General features: G+C 44.2%; 1 protein-coding gene across 1 annotated transcript in view; it reads right to left on the minus strand.

Annotated features, from left to right (window-relative positions):
- LOC310635112 (neuronal acetylcholine receptor subunit alpha-7-like) overlaps positions 1-18,235 on the minus strand; it is a gene marked incomplete at both ends in the record, with an annotated part of 94,421 nt that overhangs the window by 3,232 nt on the left and 72,954 nt on the right. Inside the window, one exon of the mRNA XM_083353751.1 lies at positions 1,289-1,398. Within this exon, the coding sequence (XP_083209877.1) occupies positions 1,289-1,398 (110 nt within the window). The remainder of the gene's footprint in view (positions 1-1,288; positions 1,399-18,235) is intronic.

An 18,235-nucleotide genomic window follows, 5' to 3' on the forward strand; every position in this document is an offset into this window, starting at 1 on the left:
ATACCATATATGATGATGCATTATTTCAAAGAGGCATACATGAGAAAATGGGGAAAAATCAGAAACTTTAAAAGAAGGTGCTACTGATGCCTGAAATGCCAGAGATTAAGGAAAAACATTTCTTTTTATTGCTTTAAGTTGACCATACCTGATTCTATGCAGAGTTAGGTCTGGTTATTGAAACTGAAACTCATCAGGATATTTAAAAACTGTAGACTTAAAAAAGTAAAGAAAACATTTCAAAAGAAGGTAATAGACAAACGGACCAAAAAAAACCCCGTACACATTGTGGGAAAAAGTTGAACTGAATTCAGAGGTGAATGCTTTTAGCAAAACAGAAGCAACGGCTTGTAGTTAGGTGGCCAATTTTAAAGAAATAGGCCAAAGTTCAGGTGCAACGAAGACTTATACTGGTAAAACTGACATTTTACTATTTACAAAGTGGGATTTTGTTGAGAACAATTCTTTTTCTACTGATCTTTTGATATAGATGCTTCTGTAAATTAAAAAAAATATATTTTTCAAGACGGAAAGTAACTGTGCAACAGGGTCCACACGATTATAAACTAAGAACTGAAACTGAGATGCACAGTGTATGAAGTAGATCCTTACAGGTCCACATGGGGGATTCCACAGAAGGTCATGTTGAAGAACAGGTGATAGATGCAGCAGTGCCAAGTAACAATAACCTGAGGAAGAAGGAGTTCCAAAAGCTGGAGAAGTATCAGGGCCTGAAGAAGCAACCAGACTGAATGAGGAAAATAAAGATCACAGGAGTCCCAGTGGTAGTAGGAGCACTTGGGGCTGTGACCCCTAAGCTGGGAGAGTGATTCCAACAGATCCCAGGAAGAACATCAGAGCTTTCTGTCGAAAAGAGTGCAGTGCTAGGAACAGCTAAGATACCGCACAAACCCTCAAACTCCCAGGCCTCTGGTATAGGACCTACAACTGAGGAAGACACAAACCACCCATAAGGGTGAGTCAGAAGTCTCTTTCTGTGTGTGACTGTTCTGTATTCTTGTTCTTGTTTGATTTTTAACTCACTTTCCCTTATTTTTCTTTTTCTCTATATTAAAAGAAATAAAAATACTTTTTTTAAAAAAAAACAAAAAGAAAAGATGAAAGGTCTCCTGCTTGGTCAGTCAGGCTCACCATACATCAATGTGAGGAGAGGAAGTGAGAATTAGTATCGTATTCTTAAAATCCTCTGTTCTTTCTAGCATTGTCTAAGTGATGAAATACAAAAGGTACTGCTGTTTACGAAGGCTGATGTGTAGTAGTCACTTACCCACTGGGGCATCTTTCCTGCTTGAGGGTCATGATGATGAAACTGAAGCACCAATACTGTTACTACTACAGATAAACCAACAATGACCATGATGCTTGCAAAATACTGAGCTGCAGATTTAAAAGGGGAACAAGAATAAACAGTTACTTTATTGTTTTTAGACTCCCAGAGTAACCTGACCATAGGTTTTATAACTTTTAAGCCTGAAAAAACATAATTTTAGTAATGCTACATTACAAAAGAGTTACCACAAAATACATCTGGTTAAAGCATATTTTTAAAAAATGAAACTACTACTACACATTTCTCACCCTATTAAATTTAATTCCACACTTCCTGTTTTTATCATGTTCTTTGCTCTAGCTGCTGATGACAAAGAGAAAGGAGGTAACACATTATTAGATGATGGCTGTAGGCAACTTCACACATTTTGTTTGTTTAATTTTTGTAGCCCCCCTCCCCCCACACACACACACACTTCACATTTGTGACTGGGCAGTTCACACAGTTAAATAACAAAACAATAAACAATTAAAATAAAAAGCAATCCAAAGCCAATTAAAACAGTTAAAACCATAAAACCTAATTTGTGGCAGAGCGCTATCTATACAATTGCTATCAATATAACCAACTCACAGGCTCCATACTACCACTGGATCCCTAGGCATGGCGACATTAATGGAAAACAACATGGTTTTAAAACAGCAAGCAACCAAAATAGTCTCTTTACATTCTCCCCAGCCTACAAGGCCTAACTGCATCCAATAATTGTTTTATGTTCTTCCACTGTGTTTCTCCAACAGATCATGAGCAAAGATGTGGTCTGGCTCAGCCAACTAAAAAGAAGCTTTAGATACATACTGTTCATGTTAATTTAATTAAGAGTTAGCAGATGTGATCTTGGTATTATGTCTCTTTTAACAGCATATTCACAACACAGAGATTGAGCCTCCTATCTCTGGGTGGTGCTCAAAAAAAGGTGAATTTTTTCTATAAGGTAAAACAGCAGTAAAGATTCAATAATAAAAAGAAAGAAGATAGTACATCCCAAAATAACGTCTGGAGTCACTTGATCCAGAGTAAAAAGAATTTAGAAACTGCTTTGGATTAAAGGTCATGCAGAAAGATTACCCACTACAAAGACAGAAAGAACTAAGAGAAAGAAACTGAAAATAACGCCTCCTTGATTTTGTTTATTGTAAAATGTAATGTAAGGTAAAGGTAAAGGTTCCTCCGCACATGCGTGCTAGTTGTTTCCAACTCTAGGGGCCGGTGCTCATCTCCGTTTCAAAGCCGAAGAGCCAGCGCTTGTCCGAGGACGTCTCCGTGGTCATGTGGCCGGCATGACTAGACACTAAAGGCGCACGGAGCGCTGTTACCTTCCCACCGTAGTGGTCCCTATTTTTCTACTTGCATTTTTACATGCTTTCAAACTGCTAGGTTGGCAGAAGCTGGGATGAGTAACAGGCGCTCACTCTGTTACGCAGCACTCGGGATTCGACCCGCCAAACTGCTGATCTTCTGATCGACAAGCTCAGCGTCCTAACCCACTGAGCCACCGCATCCCTTAAAATGTAATGTACCCTACAATAATAAAGGAGAACTCCAGAAACCTCTGTGGCATCTGTCTTGAAGGGTTGCCCCATCTTGTAGGGCTGGAATCAGTTTTGAAAGCCTGTCCAAATGCCTCTCTGTCCCATCTTATATTAAACAAAATCAAGGCAGGGTTGTTGTTGTTTTTTTTGAGTTTCTTTCTCAGGCTTACTTCAGTTTCTGGATTGTGTAAAGTTTTCTGCAAGTTTTAGGCTGGCCCACGACTGAAAATAAGATCTGATTGATTTTGCAGCTTTCTTCTTAACAGTTCTTTCATAACTTCCCCAAGGTCATCCCTAAATTTCTTTACATCCAGGAATCAGGCTCAAGAGATTGAACTGAATATTGGGATTTAATTCTAACTTGCTCCAAAGGTAAAAGGATTGTTGAAGTGGATGTCTGGAATGGAAATGCTCTCAGGTGCAACTCAGCATAATCCCTCCTATCCCTTCCTTGATATTAAATTATATATGAGCACCAGCTACTTCTCAGATTAACTGCTGATTGTTCATCCAAAAATGTGAAGGAGGATAGAGATTATATCCCTTCTAAACTAACACATTCTATGCGGCCCTGTTATTTTACTTCTTACGCAATAGCAGATATTAGCCTAGACATCAATCAAATGCAGAATAGTCAGTCTACTGATCAAACTACAATTCCCAGCATTCTTTACAGCATAGAAGAAAGCTCCACTGTTCTTGGTTGCAAATTGCCCCTTTTCTCCATAAACTCACTCTCTGCTCCCCAACATATGAGATTCTTGTCTAGAGAGGGGAAGCTTTGCTCATGCTTCTGGATAACTTCTACAATTCCCAACCAGCTACATAGGATGGTGCCTTAACAAGAAAAAAATGGCTGATCTCTGCTTGGAGAACAGCTATAACAATGGTTGGCATAACACTGATATCTTTTTTGACACAGGTACTTATTCAGAATGTGCCTATTTGGATACAGTTCAGATATCACTGTTTATCTTGCATTTTCCTGCAAAAATGGAGAATCTGTTGATGGAGAGAAAGAAAGAGAGAAAAAGAGAAAAAGGATAGGGGGGAGAAGTTCATAACCCACCTTAACTAAACTGATGAATTACCATTCACCTTCTTACTGTTTGGAAGCACCCACTGGGACAGCAAGCAGTCTCAAGAAATGGACTATGAAGACTAGATAAATGTATTTGATAACAGATAACATCTGAAAAACTATGTTTTGTATGTTTCTTCACAAGAAGATGTTTAAAGGGAACTAGAACTTCAAGGCACAGGGTAAATAAACCTACTGAAGTATGTAATATAAGCAAAGCAAGTTTTTATTTTAGTGGCCTCTTTTTCTTTGAAAAAGAAAGCAGTTTGAAAAGACAGCAGTCCACAGAAAGGCCTTACTTCCATTTGTGGCTTCAGCAGCCTCTCTTTATAGATGAAGTTATAAAACACCTAGCTAGCCCATCAGAATCTGTGATAGACTTCAGTTCCCATCATCTCTGAATATTACCTATGCTAGTTAGAGCTCACAGTCTGGTGAGAAGCAACATAGGATCCCTGTGGTAGAGTCTGCTACTATGAGTAAGATGGTGGTGTACTTTATGACAGAGTTGGATCCTTGCAACTGCATGAAAGATCTCACACAGCCTATGAGAAGGCTCTTGGTTTAATTAGGACACCTGCAAGCAAGCACATCTGGCTTCTTGACTTTCTTTCTAGGCTGAAGATGCACATGGATCACAGAACAGGCCAAATGCAAATGCTGAAGGAAAGAAAAAAGAATAATCAGAAGAAGGTGGAAGGTGTGATGGAAGACCCCACCCAGAAGAATTGAGAAGGAAGAATTGAAGAGCAGGCTGGCTGGTGAAAGGACTGGACAATGAAGAAAAGGAGCTATGTTGGAAGGACAGTTCAGGAGATGAGTAATGGGACAAAGTATAAAGAAGCATGACCAAGAAGCCACAGAAAAGAGTTGTTTTTTTCCTCCCACCCCCACTCCCCTCTTTAACTCGGAAAAAATCAGCAGCAGAAAAACAAAAACAAAGCAAAGAGAAGGGCCTAACAAAGTCCAGGGGTTAATTTTAGAAACTGCAGTCAAAAAGAGGGGGATGGAAACGATTAAGAAAAGCAATGAACACCCTTTAAGTAAAGGTATATTAGATTGCAATTAAGATGTAAAAGAAAGATCTGTTTGTACGGTTGCTAGGAGTCAACAATAATTTGATGACATACAATCAATCAATCACCCACTCACAATAAAAAGAAGATCACTGTCTATTGGAAGGATAAGCACACATCAATGTCTTTGTCAAATCACTTTAGTTGGGAGACGTGTGTGTGTGTGTGTGTGTGTGTGTGTGTGTTTGTGAATGAGCTCCTGTCTTTTTCCCCACCCTCTGAACATACAACAGGGAGGATATTCTTAGGGTGAAAGTCTTTGCTATCAAAGAAAAGGGTTGGAAAGGCTGTCAAATCAACCAGGAAATGGAGTTGGGGAGGTGAGAAAAAGGAAGAGGAAGGAAGGAAGGAAGCTCCACTCTTTTCTTACCTGCTGCTTCATCAGTCTGAAGCATCTCTCACGCAGAGCTGACAGCAACTCCGAGAAGAAAACTTTTATACTTGAAGCAGAGAATGTGTTCTCTTGAAACAGACTGCACATCATCGATATATCAGGGATGAAAGGACAGTCCCTGGGGTGTCATTTTTTTTCTCCCTTCCTGTGCTCAAGGTATTTCAGACTACAGTTTCAACCATCTCTTGCCACTGGCTAGAAGCTGAGGCCTCAATTATCCGGAAGGCACTGAGCAGCCAAAAGGCAAGTCTCCTCTGAGCTCCCTAGACGTGTCCATGTAATTTTTTTGACAGCCATAAGAATGTCGTTTTCTACTGCCTTCATCCAGGAAGCGTTTTAGCCGACCAATATAATCTATGGTGCCGGGATCTCCCTGAGGCTGTCCCATCCAACCACTACCCGGGTCCAAGCCTGCTTAGCTTGGTGCTGCAGCTGGATGGAGCCTGAAAATTAACAGCTTCTTGCGAGGGGGGCCTCTTGCTTGCTGGATTTAATTCCTTTCTGCAATGTTTAAAACAGAGCTTTGCTCTTGCCCCTCACATTATCTGCATCCAGCTTCCCACTTCCGCTGTTCCTTTTCCTTCCTCCTTTCAGATGCTACCACGCTGCTCCTTCATTCTATCTGCACCTTGTTTTGTTTGAGGGCGGGACCTATTTTTCAATTTCCCAGCCTAACACACAGTTTGGGATTTACTTGGTAGTCTCCCATCCAAGTAATAACCGAGCACGACCCTGCCTAGGTTTTAAGATTAACCAAAGTTACTTAGGGACTCTTGCGTACTTCAGATTTCTCTAGTGAGAGTGGCAATATATGAATGATCTGGAATTTCTTTAAAAATGGGCTTTCTGTTCTAAACTGCTTTTTAGTTTTGCTGAATTGCGTGTAAATTTCTATACCTCGGTTATAAGCAAGCTTCTCATTTGTTTCTTGGATGCCTAAAACAGCTGTAAGCAAATTGAGCTACATCATCTTTCCGGCTACTTCTTATTGTCTTTCGTTGTATTTGATAACAATCAATCAATACGAGATTCTATTTCTTGGTATGTTGTGCTGAGTTCATTAATTGATTCATTTTGCTGAACCCTCAACACTGTTGTTGTGAGCCTCCCTAGAGAAAGCTCAGGAAAGCTACCAAAGAAATTCAGTTGCTGCCAGAACTGCTTCTCTGTCAACCTGAAAGAGATTAATCTCTACTGGACTTAAGAATCTGCCTGTTATTGATCCAAAAACCATGCCTATTATTATTCAATGTGTGGGCAGCCCATGATGATGAAACTCCAAAGAGTACATTGCAACAAAACAAAGATCCTCCTCAGCTTATAAAGCTTACAGGTGAATCATATAGAGGTCTTGTGGCAAATGGTTTTGATCCAGAAAAGACAACAACAACAAAAAAAGCCGAAGAGATTTTTAAAATGTCAGCAATCCAGGAATGCTGGACATGGCTTATTCTATGAAACAGTTACCCTCTGGCAAATGGTGCCAGATGGTTCCTATAGCTATGCTGATAAAGGTGTTGGAAGAAATTCCAGACAACTATATTTTATTTTGTGCAATGATATTTTGTGTTACTGATGTATGAATACACCAGGGGTCTTCAAACTTGGCCCCTTTATGACTTGTGGACTTCAACTCCCAGAATTCCTCACCCAGGCAAGAGTTTAATCAGGGAGTGTGCATATGGGCTGTATGTGTCTGTATGTGTTATGCTAACAAAATTTGTGTATGTGTACACAAAGAAGCAACAGACAGGGTGTGTAATGGTCTACTCGAGCCACATGGCCAGAAGAGAGTCAGATGAGGATGTTGCAATTAGTAACATGCCTACTGGTAGTTGCTACTCAAATAATTCTCTAATGAGGATACATTGTGCATTTTTCCCCTCTGCAGCCCATGACTCATTCCAAGGTATTTTCAAAGATTATTTTACTTTCACTGGCTTCTTCCACCACACAAACTGTAGTCTCAATTTATTTTGTTACTCACAGAGTTTCACGCCTCTTTACATAATCACTTTCCAACATTCCAGTGGATTAGAAAGAGGGGAAAATTAAAATTTCATGTAGCCACTGGACAATCAGTCTAAGTATCATTTGCAAACTATACACTAAGCAACTGCTGGGGAAGTTATGGCACTGGCTGGAAATCTTAAAATCCTTACAGAAGATCCAAAAGAACTTAGTTTATTAGATCTTAATGGCATAGCATTTGACAGAGAAATATACATAGTCTGTCAGAGCGTGCAAAATCTTATTGCATGAAATAACCCAGGAGTAAACACAGTAAACAGTGGTCTACAATAAATGGTGCAAAGGTTGGCTTGAAACTTAACATTAAGAAAACCAAGATCATGGCATCCGGCCCTCTCAATTCCTGGCAAATAGATGGGGAAGAAATGGAGGTAGTGACAGATTTTATTTTCCTGGGCTCCAAGATCACCGCAGATGGGGACTGCAGCCAAGAAATTAAAAGACGCTTACTCCTGGGGAGGAAAGCCATGGCAAATCTAGACAGCACACGAAAAAGCAGAGACATCACCCTGCCAACAAAAGTGTGTATAGTCAAGGCTATGGTCTTCCCAGTTGCAATGTATGCCAGTGAAAGTTGGACCATAAGAAAGGCTGAGCGCCAAAGAATTGAGGCCTTTGAACTATGGTGCTGGAGAAGACTCCTGCGAGTCCCTTGGACTGCAAGGCGATCAAACTGGTCAGTCCTAGAGGAGATCAACCCTGACTGCTCTTCAGAAGGCCAGATCCTGAAGTTGAAACTCAAATACTTTGGCCACCTAATGAGAAGGAAGGACTCATTGGAGAAGAGCCTAATGCTGGGAAAGATTGAGGACAAGAGAAGAAGGGGATGACAGAGAATGAGGTGGCTGGATGGAGTCACTGAAGCAGTAGGCGTGAGTTTAAATGGATTCCAGAAGATGGTAGAGAACAAGAAGGCCTGGAGGAATGTAGTCCATAGGGTCGTGATGGGTCGGACAGGACTTCGCAACTAACAACAACAACAGTAAATGGTGGTTTATCTACAATATCATACACCAGGAACAATATCCATACGTGCTAATACAGCAGGATCCGACAAACCACAGTTACAGCAGGAAACGGAAGAGAGAGAACACATCAGCAGAGCCTTCCCTTTATACAAAGTCTCTTAAAGAGGCACGGACCCTGCTGAGCCATTCCCATCACTACATGTTATATCTTACATTACATAAGCTGGTTAGCTGTTAAATCAATACCTTGACAGAGTCGCTCAAGTTGTTTCTGAGCACTAGCTTCATAACTTTTAAGACTGCACTAGATATTTCCTCCAGAAACAACCTCTAAATCAGAGGTGTCCAACCTTGGTAACTAAGATTTCTGGACATGGCTGCATTGGGAAGCTGAAGTTCACAGGTCGTAAAGTTGCCAAGGTTGCTCTAAATAAAGTTTGAGATCTTTTTTCCCCTAACCTATGACTCTTTTGTTCCTCCACCAGTTTTATTCAATACATCTCTTAGGGTTGGATGAAGCTGCTGTCAAACCACAGGAGAAATCCAACAGGCTCCAATATTATCTCTTTATATTAATTATTGAGTTTCAACAGTTTCAGTCTTCCAGAAATATTATTTTAAGGCAATTATCCCAAACTCTCAGAAGAGAGCATTTATTTTGGATTGGATTGATCAACAATCCTAACAAAGAGTTAATTGATTGACCTAGATTTAGATCATCTTGTCTTTCATACACTTGAGCATACAGTCTAGTATAAGAGTATCAAGTATCAGTCCATACGAGCATCCACAGAATCCAACAATTTGGTGAGAATGATGAAACATGTGTCAAGCCCTTGAGATATGTTTGTGACATCATGATGCAGATATAAAAGAGGTGGAGTTTGCATTTTAAAGTAACAACACTTGTTTCATCATCCATCACTTTGGATGCTCATGCTAGACCATTTAGCCCAATGCCCCCACTTTTTCCCCCAAGTAATAAACTCCCAGATCAAGCAAAATGGATTATGAACAATTGTTTTCTATTAGCATCCAGTAGTTAAGAGAACAGCACCTCTGGTAAAGGAGGCTAATATTCTTGACATACATTCTCCATAAGGGGTGGTGCTGTGGCTCCGCAGTTAAGATGCTGGGTTTGTCAGCTGAAAAGCCGGCAGCCCAGGTTCAAGACTGAGCACCATGTGACAGGGTGAGCTCCCGTACTCACCCCATCTCCTGCCAATCTAGCAGTTCGAGAGCATGCAAATGCAAATAGATAAATAGGTACCACTTTGGTGGGAAGGTAACAGTGTTCCGTGCACCTTGGCATATAGTCATGTTGGCTACGTGACCACAGAAATGTCTTCAGACAGCACTGGCTCGATGGTCTTGAAATGGAGATGAGCACTACCCCCAATAGTCGGCAATGACTAACGGAGTAAAATCTGCAGGGATTCCTTTAGCTTACCTTTACATTCTCCAGAACTTTGTCTAAAGCATGCTGTACTATTATTCAACTTCACTTGTTCTAATTCTAAAGCTTTTCCTGTTCATTGTGAAAGTATTTATTTTTTACTTGGTGATTAAGTACAATCAACTTTAATTACATGATACAGACTTCTAACATTTTGCAATCTTCGTATCATGTATCTTTTGTCAGAATTCAACTTTGCTTACACGGGCTTTCTGCACTTATAAACCTACTGACCACGAGGAAAAATAGATGTTGAGACAGTTGGCTGAGAGACTCTGCACTTTTATCTCCTGTCCTTGTCCAAGACCCTTACTTTGCACTTTGTTTGGTAATATACACCATTCATTAGTGATGGGGGGGTGATTTTTTTATCATTCCTTCTTTTCTCAGCTCAACTCTCTTTTACCTGTGTGCAGTTCACATTTTCAACTGACTTGTTCTCCCTCTGTAGACATTAGGATCTCTTGGCTGTAAATACACTTAAATCAGTGAGACTTTCCTATCACCATGTTCTATTCCTAAATAAAGCTTGCCTTTATTTCACTCAAGCCCCAGACTCGAGAAGGCTTTCTCAGAAAAATTACAGCTTTAGCATTCCTCCCTCCAGACATTCTTTCTGCTGTGCAAGTTTATTGGTCAACATCTTTGACTTTTATTTACCATGTTCCCCAAATCCAGTCCCTTTTTCCCCTAAATTATCACCCTCAACTTCTTTAGACTCTTTTTTAGCAGAGAATCTGATACTGCCTTCAACTAATCTTTGGAAAGAGGTGATTAGAATTGTACATCATATTCCAATAAGCCCCTGTGGTTTTGCTGCTTTTAAGACTGGCATTATTGATAGCTTGGTTGACTGATTCGTCGATTCATTCGTGCATTCACGGATATTTTTATGCTGTAAAGCTCTGACATTATTCTAGATAAGAATCATAATCTGAATTCCAGACCTTTTTCTGAATAATTTCTAATTAAAAATAAGCACATCCTAAATCTAAATCCTAAATCACATAAAATATCCTCTTGATTTTAGATTGGAGGGCAGTGGAGGTCTTCACTTTGAGTCTGTGATACAGGTGCATTCAAGAAGCAAGTTGTGCAAATTGCTACCCAGGCCTGCTGCTTTAAAGATGTCCAGTATGCATTCTGATATGGAAACTGAGGCCTTTTAATGAATGACTTCTTCTGGTTGTGTGACTGAAGGCACACTAGCATTCTATCTTCAGATACGTAAACCACCTCCTTCTAAAGACACTCGGCCCCTCCCTATCTGCATTTTCTTAAAGAAACATAAATGGCTAGCTCAGCCGTAAAACACAAAAGAATGCTGATTCAGATAAGTATAGACACTGGAAAGCAAGGACATTTGATATAACACTCGCTGAAGGAAGCTTCTTGACCAGAGCTCTTCATTTAACTTAAGAAATCCATTATATTCACCTCATTACCTCACTCTCCTGACCTCATTGACACATATCTGCCACAATGCAATCCAATCATTCACTATATTGATTAAATGTATATTGTAAATGTAAATGTATAATGTAATTCATATGCCTCCGTATCGTAGACCTCAGTTGCTGAAATAAACTAATTTGGACTTCAAATCAAATCACTATTTTATTAGATGGCCATAGATCAGCATAAAGGGATGGGATGCCATCAGTAAAAAAGATACAAAGGTTACATGTGTAATTATTATATATTACAGATGTGTGTACAGACAGGAAAAGAAAAAAATGAAAAAGTAAAAAAAAAAGAATTATAAAAAGATACCAAAGATACATAAGTTAAAAACTACGGTAAAAGGATATGCAACAGTAAGAATCTAAAACAAAAGGTAAGATATTAGGGATGGGTATAGGGAAGTAAAAAGGTAGTATGTGGAACCTATCTCTTATCAAGTTACAAAGCAGTCTAATACGGCAAACTAGGCAGTTGTTAGACCTAATTTGTCTAATTCACTAGTTGAGCCTGGGAACATTGTATATTGTAGCAGGGTGGGTACCTGAAAGCAACAGGGTGGTGTAAAAGTTTTCTGTAAGTATTTCATAGTAATGGTAAGACCAGCGCAAATGTCTCTGTAGTACAGACATTAGAGAAACACACCCTGTGTTGTTTCTGTCTGTGCAGAATCACAGGGGCGTGGTCTCTCCATGTAGGGGTTTTCCTGTTCCAGCCATCAAATACAGTTAAGGAGAGGGCATGACATCATTCCAGAATAAAGGCTTTTCTTTGTTGAGGTACTTTGAGTACTTAGGTTTGCCAGGAAGAAGGAAGAGTAGCTACCTATTGTCCTAAGATATTTAAGAATGATAAACGCCCTGTGCGTTCCCACAGAGAGGGCCTCCTCAGGGTGCCTCCGGTCAGAGAATGCCGGCTGGTGGCCCCCAGGGGGAGGGCCTTCTCTGTGGGCGCCCCGGCTTTATGGAACCAACTGCTGGTTGAGCTCCGGATGGCACCGGATCTTCGCTCCTTCCGGCGCGGGTTAAAGACCCATCTATTCGAACAAGCTGGCCTGGCCTGATGGGGGAATGTTAGGGTTTTAATGTTTTTATATTTTGATTGTTTTAATTGGGCAATAATTTAATCCTTTTTTAACTTTTGTATTTCTATTTATATGCCTTGTTCACCGCCCTGAGTCCTTCGGGAGAAGGGCGGTATAAAAATTTAATAAAACTAAACTAAAACTAACTAAATGTGTATTTTATTCCTCTGTGTATTTTCAACAATGAAGTCCCCATGAGCTTTCCTGCTGAAGGTAAATTAGGAAGACCCCCAGGTATTTGGTACAGGAGACCTGTTCTCTCAATACCTGAAGTGGTAAAAGAAGAAGTAAAGAAGAAGACTTTTGGCCATCTATCTCTGTTTCAGGAATGGCTCTTGGGTCTTTTGACAAATGCCATGATTTTAGCTTTTCTGATAATCGAATTCCAGCTGGTCTTTCTTGCAGGACTGCACTAGTGCCCTGACTGCTCTCTTGAAAGCCTTCTTGAAAGTATTGTTGCATCATCTGTGTCTTCCAGAAAATTTTTGGGAGTGAAAATCGATGTTGTGGAGAGGGCCCACAATAAAAACTGAATAAGAGTGTGGCCAATATGTAGCCTTGCTTGGTGCCTTTCTGGTTTCAACAGGATTGATGAGAGGAACATACATACTAAATGAAGTAAACATTGGTCAACTTAGCAGGCCTCCAATGTGTCCCATAATTTAGCTTGGGATATAAAATTAAATGCTGCTTTGAAGTCTATACAAGCAGCATAGACAATGGTTGTGTTGCAGGTTCAAAATGGAGTCCAAGACACTGATCAGTGGTGGATCAGGCTTTCCTAAAATCAATGTGTTTTTCTGCTTTGGAACAGTGCACTGATCTCCAGTACAAATAAGCTCCTAAGCTTTCTATCCCAGATTTCAAACTACATTATTATTTGAAGAGAGACTCCAGCACAACCATTATATTTACTGCTTAATATCAAATGCCTGCACTACTGATTATTGTGACTGCCTTAGCCATTCTATGTTACTCTACTCGGGAGACTTCTGCTACTTTCATGACTAGATTACAACATTCAATTGTCCAGCCCTAATTATCTCCATCTATGCACATGCTTTCACTTGTAGTCTGGCTTTTCTGTTGTACGCACAACAGCTAGAATCAAAATTTAATAGCTCTTGTAACGTCCAAATACAATTTGATAGTTCTGCTGACCTAAATCAATCATGCAGTGGAGAAGAGAGATATTTGCATCCTGGTAGCAGCGTAAGAAGGGACAGCCATTTTAAAAAAGCAACCACGAAATGTAACACATACATTTGTTGCCTTCTGAATTAAAACCATTTTTCCCAATTCACGGATATGTTTAGAATGTCTGTCACTTTCTTTCTCATTTCATGTCATGCCTTGCCAGTTTTAGTAGCTTATTTCTAAGTGTTACAGCTTCCTGCCTTCATCCGTTAAGATCATCATCTTTCTCACCTCTTTCTAGGTAAGCATTTCAGCTTAAGCAGGAAGTCTCTTTCAATAGTGTATCTCCTTCTTCTGTTTCAGACCCTGCAGCCACAATCATAAAGCGTAGGAATACATATCACAGAAATACGCCAGCCAGAAGAATTGGACTCTGATCTGTCCATGTATTTTGATGAAGGCAGTAACCTGCTCACATCTTAACATTGTTTTTCAAAGTGAACTAGGGACGTCCAGCTCATGATTTACAAGTTAGGTTCTCAATTTGTCTGCCCATAAAACAGTGCCTGGTTCACTGTCTATTTTCACTGTTTAAAACGGAAGGACTGCAAAGGGTGATTATAGCCTTCATAAATCTATGCTTGCATTTTTCTCTTTCACACAGAGAAATACGCACATGGGCATAGGTTATTCAATCTTTGGACAGGCATATGTATTGTAGTAGAGATGAAGGAAGAACAAATGCAATGAAGTTTAAAAGGAAAGTAAACAAGATTATTAATTAGCCTCAACATATGTCATAGTAGGTCCTCCGGGAGTCTTCTGTCACAGGCTTTTGTACAGTGACAGATTATAATTTTTGGTCCTCAGGGGAAATTTACTAGCCTTTGCAGAAGAATCAAACAGAACAGCCAAAATTCAGTCTGGTAAGGCATTTTCAGACTAACACATTTTGTTGAAGTACAGTTTGGTTCATCGGATACATGGAAGAGCTAAACTGCGGTAGGACTTCATTTGGGATAAGATAAAGAGGAAAAAGGGAAGGGGAAGGGAAGACAGGGTGGTCATACAGAGGCAGATTATATATGAAACAGGCTACAAGTATTTTAAAGCAACTACCTCTTTCTTTTACCCTATCGCCACCTTGTTTACTCTTGCTTCTTTGATGTGTATTTATGTATATGTACCTATACAAGCCCCTACTGCCTTTCTCTTTGTGTGAGAATGAGTAATTTGCAAATGGGAATCAATTAATTTTACAAATAGTGACCTTTTTAAGTAGACAATCTATTTTAATTAACAATTCAAGTAATATTAATTCTGTTTCCTGGCTCTACTGTGTTCTACCCTTCCTTTTTTTCCTTTTTTTTTTTGAGGAGTGTGGATGTGGAGGATTTTGTATTCACATTTCACACGGAGGAGGCGGCTCACCTTCTTTTGAGTAAATTTAGTGGTACATTTACTAAATTCTAGTAAATTTAGTTAGTAAACACGAAAACACAATGTTCTTTAAGGCACAGAAATATCCTTTCTGAAGCATTGAGTGAACCCAAGTTTCACCCAGATGGTATTTGTCAGTTTAATAGATAAGTGAAATTTGTAGACTTCAAGAAAGATGGTGAGAAGACGACCTTTGCTTTTCAAATCTTGCTTGGCAATTGCAGAGAAAATAGAGGAAACCTCTGAATGCAAATTCTATAGGGATTAAAACATTTAATAGAAAGAGAAGTGATAGAAGAGTGAAGAGGGAATTCTTTCTTTTGGCCAAGCAATGTTTGCTGGCCACTTTAGGGCAATGTTTTCATTAAGATAACTGACAGGCTACAAGAAGATAGAAGCCTTCAAGATATTCCAATTTATTTATCCTGCAAGACATTACACAATCTGGTTGGGGAAATAGTTTGGAACATATTGTCACACAAATTAGCTAGTGGATAGGTAAGTGTCATTTAGAATTTAGAACTGAAAGCTCACGTAAAGTCCCGCTTTGAGGGCGATGGGCAGTTCAGAAATGTGATGGATGGATGATTTAAATCCCATCATTGGTAGGGGAAAATGGCTGAAGCACATTATTTACATCTTCAGCGCAAATATTGAGTGGCTACTTCATATACCGTATATACTTGAGTATAAGCCGACTTGATTATAAGCCGAGACCCCTAATTTTACCCCCCAAAATTGGAAAAAGTTGGTGACTCGAGTATAAGCCGAGTCTTTTTTTCTGCTCTTGACACAACCTTTAGTTTGAAAGCAGCTTCGTATGACCTGCGTCTTTGTTTTGGTGCAGGAGTACTAGAAGTACTGGGCTCCGGGTGTTTTTCCTAAGCTTGACCGGACGGAGTGGCGGTGGGGGGGAAAGCGCCGGCGGGTGAGGCACCGGCCGGCGCTTCCCCCCCATCTCTCGCTTGCCCGCTGCCTCGGCCGTTCCGCCCCCAACTCACCGGCCGGCGCTTCCCCCCCATCTCTCGCTTGCCCGCTGCCTCGGCCGTTCCGCCCCCAACTCACCGGCCGGCGCTTCCCCCCCATCTCTCGCTTGCCCGCTGCCTCGGCCGTTCCGCCCCCAACTCACCGGCCGGCGCTTCCCCCCCATCTCTCGCTTGCCCGCTGCCTCGGCCGTTCCGCCCCCAACTCACCGGCCGGCGCTTCCCCCCCATCTCTCGCTTGCCCGCTGCCTCGGCCGTTCCGCCCCCAACTCACCGGCCGGCGCTTCCCCCCCATCTCTCGCTTGCCCGCTGCCTCGGCCGTTCCGCCCCCAACTCACCGGCCGGCGCTTCCCCCCCATCTCTCGCTTGCCCGCTGCCTCGCCCGTTCCGCCCCCAACTCACCCGCCGGCGCTTCCCCCCCATCTCTCGCTTGCCCGCTGCCTCGGCCGTTCCGCCCCCAACTCACCGGCCGGCGCTTCCCCCCCATCTCTCGCTTGCCCGCTGCCTTGGCCGTTCCGCCCCCAACTCACCGGCCGGCGCTTCCCCCCCATCTCTCGCTTGCCCGCTGCCTCGGCCGTTCCGCCCCCAACTCACCGGCCGGCGCTTCCCCCCCATCTCTCGCTTGCCCGCTGCCTCGGCCGTTCCGCCCCCAACTCACCGGCCGGCGCTTCCCCCCCATCTCTCGCTTGCCCGCTGCCTCGGCCGTTCCGCCCCCAACTCACCGGCCGGCGCTTCCCCCCCATCTCTCGCTTGCCCGCTGCCTCGGCCGTTCCGCCCCCAACTCACCGGCCGGCGCTTCCCCCCCATCTCTCGCTTGCCCGCTGCCTCGCCCGTTCCGCCCCCAACTCACCCGCCGGCGCTTCCCCCCCATCTCTCGCTTGCCCGCTGCCTCGGCCGTTCCGCCCCCAACTCACCGGCCGGCGCTTCCCCCCCATCTCTCGCTTGCCCGCTGCCTTGGCCGTTCCGCCCCCAACTCACCGGCCGGCGCTTCCCCCCCATCTCTCGCTTGCCCGCTGCCTCGGCCGTTCCGCCCCCAACTCACCGGCCGGCGCTTCCCCCCCATCTCTCGCTTGCCCGCTGCCTCGGCCGTTCCGCCCCCAACTCACCGGCCGGCGCTTCCCCCCCATCTCTCGCTTGCCCGCTGCCTTGGCCGTTCCGCCCCCAACTCACCGGCCGGCGCTTCCCCCCCATCTCTCGCTTGCCCGCTGCCTCGGCCGTTCCGCCCCCAACTCACCGGCCGGCGCTTCCCCCCCATCTCTCGCTTGCCCGCTGCCTCGGCCGTTCCGCCCCCAACTCACCGGCCGGCGCTTCCCCCCCATCTCTCGCTTGCCCGCTGCCTCGCCCGTTCCGCCCCCAACTCACCCGCCGGCGCTTCCCCCCCATCTCTCGCTTGCCCGCTGCCTCGGCCGTTCCGCCCCCAACTCACCGGCCGGCGCTTCCCCCCCATCTCTCGCTTGCCCGCTGCCTCGGCCGTTCCGCCCCCAACTCACCGGCCGGCGCTTCCCCCCCCATCTCTCGCTTGCCCGCTGCCTCGCCCGTTCCGCCCCCAACTCACCCGCCGGCGCTTCCCCCCATCTCTCGCTTGCCCGCTGCCTCGCCCGTTCCGCCCCAACTCACCCGCCGGCGCTTCCCCCCCATCTCTCGCTTGCCCGCTGCCTCGCCTTTTCCGCCCCAACTCACCCACCGGCGCTTCCCCCCCATCTCTCGCTTGCCCGCTGCCTCGGCCGTTCCGCCCCCAACTCACCCGCCGGCGCTTCCCCCCATCTCTCGCTTGCCCGCTGCCTCGGCCGTTCCGCCCCCAACTCACCGGCCGGCGCTTCCCCCCCATCTCTCGCTTGCCCGCTGCCTCGGCCGTTCCGCCCCCAACTCACCGGCCGGCGCTTCCCCCCCATCTCTCGCTTGCCCGCTGCCTCGCCCGTTCCGCCCCCAACTCACCCGCCGGCGCTTCCCCCCCATCTCTCGCTTGCCCGCTGCCTCGGCCGTTCCGCCCCCAACTCACCGGCCGGCGCTTCCCCCCCATCTCTCGCTTGCCCGCTGCCTTGGCCGTTCCGCCCCCAACTCACCGGCCGGCGCTTCCCCCCCATCTCTCGCTTGCCCGCTGCCTCGGCCGTTCCGCCCCCAACTCACCGGCCGGCGCTTCCCCCCCATCTCTCGCTTGCCCGCTGCCTCGCCCGTTCCGCCCCCAACTCACCCGCCGGCGCTTCCCCCCCATCTCTCGCTTGCCCGCTGCCTCGGCCGTTC

This window comes from Vipera ursinii (genome assembly GCF_947247035.1).
Source record: "Vipera ursinii genome assembly, chromosome: 2".
In the NCBI taxonomy this organism is placed as follows: domain Eukaryota; kingdom Metazoa; phylum Chordata; class Lepidosauria; order Squamata; family Viperidae; genus Vipera; species Vipera ursinii.